At 40.5% G+C, this 8,726-nt stretch overlaps 2 protein-coding genes across 2 annotated transcripts; one reads left to right on the top strand and one right to left on the bottom strand.

Moving 5' to 3' along the window:
• Nucleotides 1-1,082: 1,082 nt before the first annotated feature.
• On the bottom strand, nt 1,083-3,618 carry LOC149009879 (beta-amylase 1, chloroplastic-like). Its single transcript, XM_089161002.1, has 4 exons — nt 2,835-3,618; nt 2,493-2,703; nt 2,270-2,380; nt 1,083-2,158 (listed from the first exon to the last, which is right to left on the bottom strand). Exons 1-4 carry the CDS (start codon nt 3,476-3,478, stop codon nt 1,340-1,342), a joined length of 1,785 nt encoding a protein of 594 aa, XP_089017128.1. The 5' UTR covers nt 3,479-3,618; the 3' UTR covers nt 1,083-1,339.
• A 4,007-nt stretch (nt 3,619-7,625) lies between these two features.
• On the top strand, nt 7,626-8,556 carry UNE15 (Late embryogenesis abundant protein (LEA) family protein). The gene is made up of 3 exons (XM_089164004.1): nt 7,626-7,744; nt 7,880-8,047; nt 8,118-8,556. Exons 1-3 carry the CDS (start codon nt 7,691-7,693, stop codon nt 8,205-8,207), a joined length of 312 nt encoding a protein of 103 aa, XP_089020130.1. The 5' UTR covers nt 7,626-7,690; the 3' UTR covers nt 8,208-8,556.
• The last annotated feature ends 170 nt before the right edge of the window (nt 8,557-8,726 follow it).

Below are 8,726 nucleotides of genomic sequence, written 5' to 3'. Positions count from 1 at the left end.
TTTCTTCTCATTACAGCAGGGAATTATTTTGGTTTTAGAGAACAAGCCCATGAAGGCACCATCTCAGTCTTAAGTAGCAAGGACAAATGACAGCAAGAGTAATCTTGGGTGTAGAACTCAAAGCCCATGACACAATAAAAGTCACAAATGGACTCAGAAGAGCTCCTTAAACCCATTGATCCAGAAATTAAAGTAAACCAGGCCCAAGCCCAATTAAGTACACCAAAGAAATACATGATGACCAACAAAAACAACACAGCTTTACATTACTTTTTTCTACAGAGAGAAGAAAATAAAATAACTAAATACTAGTTTTAAGAGGATCTTAAAAATACATTTTCTAGGACCAAAACAACAAAATAAAAAACAGGCTTGAAGGACAAGTAGAAGCTAAGATATGTTGGAGTTTCTAAAGATTTTCCTATTACAGTTTGATCCCTAATGAAAATTATGGCTCAGATTAAATTTAAGAACTACCAAACACAAATTAACCAACTCTACAAGCAGTTGAGTTGCAACCATAGGATGCATTGCCTAAAGAAAGAACAGGGGCTTTGCTATGTAAGCAATTGCTTGATAAGCTTGTGGTTTAGAAATTAGACTCCCCAACAAACTACCTATATCGAAACCTTTATGTTTCCTTTGTAATTGGGATGAAAAAATACTTTCTTTTTTTGGGTAAAGAAGAGTTTTTGGTTATAGATTTTATAGTTTTAACTTCTGCTGAAATTCTAGGCCTGGGTTTTGAGGGTGTCATACTGTTAAGCCTTCTTGCCAATTGAAAAGCTTGGAATGTTTCAAGCTTTGATTTGCCTCTTTTGATTAAGAGTATCTAATTGAATGAGGAGCTTTTTGATGGCATACAGTGAAGATTTGCCAACTATTCTAAGGTTTGCTTAGAACATATATCAAAAGAATACGAATAGAAATAAAACTCATAAGGGATCAAAACTCCACAGTTCATAAGGGATCAATATAAGCCTGCAACATGGTGGAGCTATCAGCCCAAAGCATCTACTACCATCGTTAATTTTAAATGAAAAGTCCACTTAAATATTTAAATATCGAAGAAGATGTAAAAATAGGTTTATAACAAATCACCTCACTGAGATTCATATTTGTCACTAATAACAGTTTTATCAAAGTCTCTCTTTTTGGGTAGCAAGTTTTATCATAGTGTCTATGCACAACGATGTTACAACTACAACACGGAGAAATAGAAACCTGAAAAGGCAAGAACAGTTTAGAGAGATTCTTTCACCCTCATTCTTCATTGTTCTTCTTCTTTCACTGAAACAAAACCTTAAAAAACCAGTTTTGTCCAATGTTCATATGCAGATCAGTGACTGAGGGCCATCGCAGCCTCTTGCACCAATGGCTGCGTAATATACACAAAGTGTTCAGTTTCCCTCTCTACTTGCTCCCAGCACTGATTCCCATTCTTTCCTTCACTCATCTTCTTCACAAACCCAACAAACTTCCTCCAGTTATCTTCATGGAACAACTGAGGATTCATTCTCAGATACGTGAAAGCACACATCCCTTGTTCTCCTCCTTTCTTGCCTCCATCGTCACCAAGATTCAAAGATGACGCGTGTAGTATCTGCTCGTGAGCGTATTCATCATATCGAGGTAAAGCGTTCTCTCCTGCAAGTGGCACATTAGCCTCTCTCGTTGCCAAGGCCACTTGCCGAACGAGCTTCTCTGGAGCACACAGAGCGTCTTGGGGTTGCTCATGGTCGCGCATCTCGATACAGGTGAAGTTGAAAATTGCACCGTGGCGTGCCAGCATCTTCGCGATGGGTATGTAGCCGTCTCTGTTGCGGGTGTTGTAGTACCCTGCGGTGAGCTCCGGTGCGTGGGATCGGGTTCCGTAGTGCCAATGGATGCCAGCGACTTTTACAGAGATCTTGACGCCTGTGTCTCTGAAGGTTGATTCGGCTGATGACAATATCCGCTCTCCGTGGCTCAAAAGCATCTGTGAATACCAAGAGAGGAAGAACTCGCCGTAAGAGGTGTTCCAACCTCCGCCTTCTTTGCGGAAGAATTGGGTGTCTTCAGGCCAATTGTTGTAGTGACCTGCATCTGAAGGCCCTCCGTTCCCCCACTCTGGTTTTCCGATAGACTCAGCTGCAGCTTTCAAGCTACTGAGCATATACTGCATTTCATCGAACACCCATCAAGAGATCATGTCAGCATACCCAAAAAAAATAAACCTACCTAGAAGCAAATTGACGGATTACCCAGAAAAAATTAACCAAAATTATACCTTGTCGTAGCACTGGAAAGCTCCAATTCCAGGGAATTTCCAGGTCCCGTTAAGCTCCGGGTAAGATGGGTATCGAAGCTCCCCGGCTGGTCCCATCCCAACTTGTATCTCCTGCAAGCATCGGGAAACACGAATTCACCCATTAGCTTCTCAATGAAGAACACCCAGATCAGATTAGACAACAAAGGAAATCATAAAACGGAAAGAGAAATCAAATACGTACGACGATCGTGTCGCCCAGAAGGTGTTTGAAATTATCCCTGAAAGCACGCATGAAGTCGGAATAGCACTGGACAGGCGTGCGGCCCTTGAGTACAGGAAGGGTATCGCAGCCGAGAGAAACGTACTCGTAATTCCTTCTACCCCATTGATCCGTGTACGCGAGGTCCTCATCTTTGTTCATCTCCTCCACAGCCCACTTCGGTAACGGAATCCTGCAACACCATCATCAACCAAACATAACATGAACAAGGGCATTCTAGTAATTTAAAGGACACGTGAAGGACTCTTTGGTCAATCCAAAAGAATAGGCGTAGGATAAGGAGTAGAAAGGTAAGATACACACGTGCAAGAGTCACCAACGTTGCCACCGCACTGGTGGAAGGACATAACGGCCTGGACTTTGAGGCCGTTTTTCCTGGCCATCTCAAGTAACTCGGCGTAGCCACCCCAGTTGTATGACCCGGGCGATTCTCTTTCCACCAAACCCCACCACACATCCATCATTATCCCTTCCACCCCGGCGCTCTTTAGCGCTTGCAGACTAGCGTTCATGGCTTTCCTCCTGTTAACACCGTTACTCATCGTAACGCTATCTAATGGCATCATAACGTAAACTGGAACTCCGTTACCCTTAACCCCCTTCGGCGCAGCTCCACCTTCCATATATTCCCTCACCTCCTCCTTCTCCTCCACCGCCAAATAGGCCGATTCAGTCCGATCCGCCACCAGAGCCTGACATACCGCCGACAAATCCGGTCTCAACGCTCCGATTACCGGCGAGGTAGGCGTGCGCGGGCTTCTCAACGGACTTACCGGCGGCGACAAAGCTTCCATCTCTAGGCCTTGTTTCTTGATTCGGCAACTGAGTTTGGATAGCTGAGACTTCCACACAACCCCGTTGGTGTCGCCGTTGGACGTCAAAGTTTCAGACTGGATTGGCATCCCGGCGAGGGAACCAATCTGATGAGTTATATTCAACGATGCCATCCCTGGAGGAGGTGATTCCAAGAGACGGGAAAAGAAGGAGAGAAGAGAGAAGAGAGAAGAGAGAAGAGAGATGAGAGAAAGAAAAGAAAGGAAATTTTCTCTTTCCCGGTTTTCGTTTTCCGTTCGTTGCAGTTATAAACGTTGCGAAGTTCGTATGGACGGTAAAGCGAAGGCGTCTTACTATATATAGATTAGAGAAAATGAGCGGACAGGATTAATTAATTAATTTTTTTGTTTCATGTAATGGTGTCCACAAAACTGACACGTGTCAGTGCATAACATGGGAAGCGCGTGAGTTCTCCGAGAGGCACGGCCGATATTTCTAGCACGGACGGTGACACATCCGTGAAGGTTCCACGTTCTCGTGGAATTGCTTTCGGCTTAAACTTTAATCTTAAAATAAAATCAGATGAGTAAGGAGACACGTGTCAGATAGGTGGGGCAGGTGGATTTTGGATACCTTTTTGGCATTTTGTAGAGGAGGGACACGAAGGTGTCTGTGACGAGGATTACGTGTGGAGACCGTGGAGTGAAATTTTGATTGGAGAGATAGAGAGAGAGAGAGAGAGAAAGGAGTGGATTGGAAGGACGTCTTGTGAAGATGGGCCCACTGGGCAGAGAAAGCCCAGGCCCAGCCACAGGTTTTGGGTTGGTGATATGTGTCACTGTCACATGGTGTTTATTTATTGTGAAAAAAGCCTCGTTACTTACGTGGCGTATGGTGAGTGAGTGGTGAAGAGAGCGAAGTGTCCTCCAGGACTGGGGGGTAAGGATCGAAGATCCAAGAAAATCTCGAGAGTTCCATGAGTCATTTGGGCTTTTAGGAACAAGACATGGAAGTCCATGTCTAGAAGGTTCTCAGCAGAGGTTTTCTACCACAATGGGTGGCTCTGGCTGTATGGAGTGGCATCAATGAAGTCCAGTCAGTGGTTCAATCTTCCGACCTTCTTGCTTTAGGCTTGTGGGCCCTCAATCTTATATTCAACATTTCGATCATTTCTAATGATATATATAATCTCTCTATCGTGTTGTATGTATGTTTTCCTCTGTGAGTGTTGGTGCTTTTTTGGTGTTTTCGTTCCAAGGGTTTTGTGGACGTGATCCATTTTGGGCTTGACTCAACCCTTACTCTGGCTGACCTTGTCTATTGCATGTACGACAGTTTGGTTTTTGTTCGCTCCTTGGTTCAGTTCGAACCTTGTGTACTTATGCAATTATGTTAGTACTTTTTTAGTTCTCTCAATGAAAGTGTTGTTTACCCAAAAAAAAAAAAAAAAAAAAAAACATAATCTCCCCATCCCCTATAGTCTTATGTAATAAAAAATCCCCTATACCCAAAAAAAAAAAAGGCTTTTTCAAATTATATGTTAAATTACATATTCAACATTTTATGAAAGAATATTATGTGATATTTGCCCCTAGTGTATTTCCTTGGTTTTCTTTCTAGAGGGGAGCAACAAAATCCCCATGACATTTTCATGTGTATTTCATATAGGGTTCTATATATTCATATGGGTCACGCACTTCTTGGTCATATTGTTTGCAATAACCCCTTTTGATGGTAAAACAAATAGGCTTATGAGTAAGATGATTGAAATTTCCCGCTTAAAGAGTGAAGAACCGAAGATGCCTAATTTAAAATATTTGTGTAGACTACCCCATCCCTTGTATGTGAATAATTGGCTGCAATAATGCATTATATACTTTGTTTTTAGATAAAGAACATGTAATATTTTTAGCTTCTTCAATTAGATTAACCAAACTAGCTAGATGCTACAGTAGGATGACTGAATGACATCTTAACACCGGATGCATTGGTATCGTTAAGAAGAAAAATGATCTTATCTAAGCATTGTCAGGGAAAGACAAGAAGACTTTCTATCACTAATAACAATTAAAGCTTTATAAAAACGTAATCTCCCTTTCACATTAATGAATTTTGGATTGAGTGTTAAGTCCAACCTTAAATGTGAGATTCAAGTATTGATTGGGGTGTTTATATTCAATTAGAGTCTCCAAGTAAATTACGCTAAACATCTCCCTAGAAAACAATAAAATTAAGATTAAAAATTATTTAGCACGAGAAGTAAATAAGAATACCCATTAAAGAAATATAAATTAAACGTAACAAGATTAGAACAAAACAGTATTCTAAGCCATTACCCTCATATAATATAACCCATTAATACCTAATTATTTTAATAAGTTTGTTTATTTTCTATTGAACCAGAAGATTAGTGCTAGCTCAATGGTGCCAATGATTTTCAAATTAAATTCAAACTACCAAAATAGTCTCAATACTAATGAGAATTTGCATATTTTATTTACCTTGTATTTAACAAGCCAGTTGTATATCGAGCATGAAACATGATGGATTTGGTTCTGAATTGACATTATTTGATCCATATTAATCAATATCATAATACTTAATTTGCATGAACAATAGTTTGACCCAACATGATCTAATTTGTCAAATAATTATGGAATAGTAATTCCCTTACCCATAACATTACTCGGGTTGAAATAGTGTAACAATGACATATGATTCCAAACGTTGAAAAATTGACCTTATGGATTACAGATTTTTCTGTTCTTTTTTGTTTAATAAATTATAGATGCATAATGCTTATAACAAGGTTGAATCAACACTCTCAACCAACCATGAGGTTGTCTGGTTATACTAGCTTACACGAAATATCCATGGACCATGGTCAACTGGTCAATTTCATGGGCTTTGTGAGCAGGTCTTTCTTTTCATTTCGTGCCTTTGTACAGTGCCTCCATTTGAAACCCCATTGATGCTGTAAGGTCAGCTAGCTTACCATGACCAATTTAAGGAATCAATTGAGCTCAATTCATCCTAATCACTTCTGAGCTTAGATCAATTGGACTGGGATGTGTTCGAACAAACACCACAAAATAGCGAATCGACCCAAATCCTAAGGTAAGCAGGTCGACCCATCAGGCCAGGTCATATAGTATTGCGGGGGCTTATCGGCCCAAACCCTCGCTTCCACCACATATCTTCATAAACGGGTTATTCGAGTCGCCCACCAAAATATGTCGATACGGGTACATCTTCCAAATCAAATACAAGAATTTGGATCGAAAACATAACAAGATGGAGGAGTCCAGCTTCTTTACCCTCAAAGATAAGTGAGAACTCTCTTCATGCTCTGCCACCATGCACTTAGGGAGAGTTATCTTATTAGTATTTATAAGATATGGACCCCATTTGAAAGGTCTGGATCATCTTCCCTGATGAGGAGCATAGACCCACTGTCAGCCTTACAACTACAAATACGTGGGGCCCACAAGTAAAAAATAATAAAACATTAAAAAAAAAAAAAACTTCATCACCCTAATCTTTTGGTCCCCCTGTAATTCATGTTCAACAGCCATTAGAAAAGCATAGAGTGCTCTTCGTCGGAGAAGACTATCTGAACTCCCTTTTGAATGTGTGCAGAAATAACCAAATTTGGATCCCCACCCCATTGGGGGAGCACACATATTGGATTTCTAGTCTTTTTCACCATATATTATGTGTGAGACTTATATTTGAAAGGTGAGACCTCTAGTGGGTCCTACATAAAATTTGTGGCAAAAAATTGTCACGAAAGGACATAACACTCTCCCAACGGGTAGGTGATGGGAACTCGAAAGGATGTCTAAGGGAGAGTTATCACCAATCCTCTACAAAAAGATCCCAAGTACAACTGGACAGCCAAATTCATTGAGTCATGACATTTTTTGATCACACATTTTGTACGAGGTTTAAGTTGAATCTATTGAGATATCATTTTTAAATTATTTTTATCAATTTCAAACATGAGCCATACACAAAATAGGTGGTGCAAGCGGAAAACAATCCGGACTCCAATTTGTATGTTTTCACATGCGATTCAACTCCAATTAAATGCGCAGCATTCAGATCTCGCCCTTCCACATGATTATTTAGGTTGACCAAGTTTAAAGCAACAATAATCGCTCTTCATGTCTAATATAATCTCATCAACCACATGACTGACACGTGTTTCCTCATATTGGAAGCCCCTAAAATTATCCACGTGTCGCTTAAACATCGACCCAAAAGACTTATATAAACCCTTCCACATTTGTTTCTTACATCATCACATTCAGAGAACGATCTTCCAAAACACTTCAACAACTTATATATCTTCTTGACTTTTCACCTTCTCACCTCAGGGAACCATGGATTCTGCTCAGCAACAATTCAATGCAGGTGAAACCCGTGGCCAAGGACAGGTGAGGCTTTTCGTTAATGTCTCTATTGCCCCTGAGTTTTATGACAATTTTGCCCTCGTTGATGTCTCTATCATCATCAGTTCATCTTCTTCTTCATCTTCTTCTTCATCTTCTTCGTTTGTCCTCTTAATGCAGGCCATGACAGAAAATATGGTTCAATCTGCTAAAGATACCACAAACACTGCACGAGACAAGATGGCTGATACCACAAACGCTGCACGAGACAAGATGGCTGATGCCTCTCAGCAAACCAGAGACACTGCCCAGCAACGCAAGGACGAGAGTGCTGGCTTCCTCCAGCAGGTAATTCCCCTCTCTCTCTTGTGTTTTCAGTGATGATGCCCTAATTGGTATGGTGGTGGTGTAAATGTAGAAAGGAGAGCAAGTGATGAATATGGCACACGGAGCTGTGGACACTGTGAAGAACACACTTGGAGTGGGTGACAACAGCAACAGGAAGTGAAGACAGAATGCCTAGCCATTGCTGGCTTCCTCATTTCCTTCTGATGAATCTGGCTTTAGGGTTTTTCTGTCATGTTTTGGTGTCAAGAGATAAAAGTAGAGATGCTGAGTTCCTCTCTCTTTTATGTCTTTTCTTTTTTGGTGTAGTAAGTGAACAAAGAGGAAGGTTGTAATAAACACAGATGAGGTCCTCTTGTGTATTTTCCTTTCTTCTATATATGTAGTAGGTTTTGCTTCCCTCGGATTGGAAGAAGGCTTCTTTCATTATGTGAGTTCTTCCATAAAGAACCCAATGAGGGATGATGTAATAAAGCTATATTAATATCTAATATTTTCTATTTAAATTAGTTTATATATATCCTGCTTGTCTCTTTAATTTATTTGAACTTGATTCCAAAACCCAATTCTTCTTTATTCTCTCTTGGGGGATTGTTCTCCTATTCGTTTGATGGATCTGTCTATAGATTGAAGAACCAGTTTCAGCTAGCCATGGCTTCATTTCCTAATAATCCCTCATCAA

The sequence above is a fragment of the Hakea prostrata genome, chromosome 7, assembly GCF_041222555.1.
Source record: "Hakea prostrata isolate BN-2017 chromosome 7, UWA_Hpros_2, whole genome shotgun sequence".
NCBI lineage: Eukaryota > Viridiplantae > Streptophyta > Magnoliopsida > Proteales > Proteaceae > Hakea > Hakea prostrata.
This window is presented reverse-complemented; position numbering and strand designations above follow the sequence as displayed.

Bases quoted from the DNA above. Each gene is read 5' to 3' on its own strand.
- LOC149009879 (XM_089161002.1), bottom strand. From the start codon at position 3,478: ATGGCATCGTTGAATATAACTCATCAGATTGGTTCCCTCGCCGGGATG. The intron at 2,704-2,834 runs GTGTGTATCTTA...ATGGTGTTGCAG, and splicing joins AACGTTGGTGACTCTTGCAC to GATTCCGTTACCGAAGTGGG. The intron at 2,159-2,269 runs GTATAATTTTGG...GATGAAATGCAG, and splicing joins CTTTCCAGTGCTACGACAAG to TATATGCTCAGTAGCTTGAA.
- UNE15 (XM_089164004.1), top strand. From the start codon at position 7,691: ATGGATTCTGCTCAGCAACAATTCAATGCAGGTGAAACCCGTGGCCAA. The intron at 7,745-7,879 runs GTGAGGCTTTTC...CTCTTAATGCAG, and splicing joins AAACCCGTGGCCAAGGACAG to GCCATGACAGAAAATATGGT. The intron at 8,048-8,117 runs GTAATTCCCCTC...GTGTAAATGTAG, and splicing joins GTGCTGGCTTCCTCCAGCAG to AAAGGAGAGCAAGTGATGAA.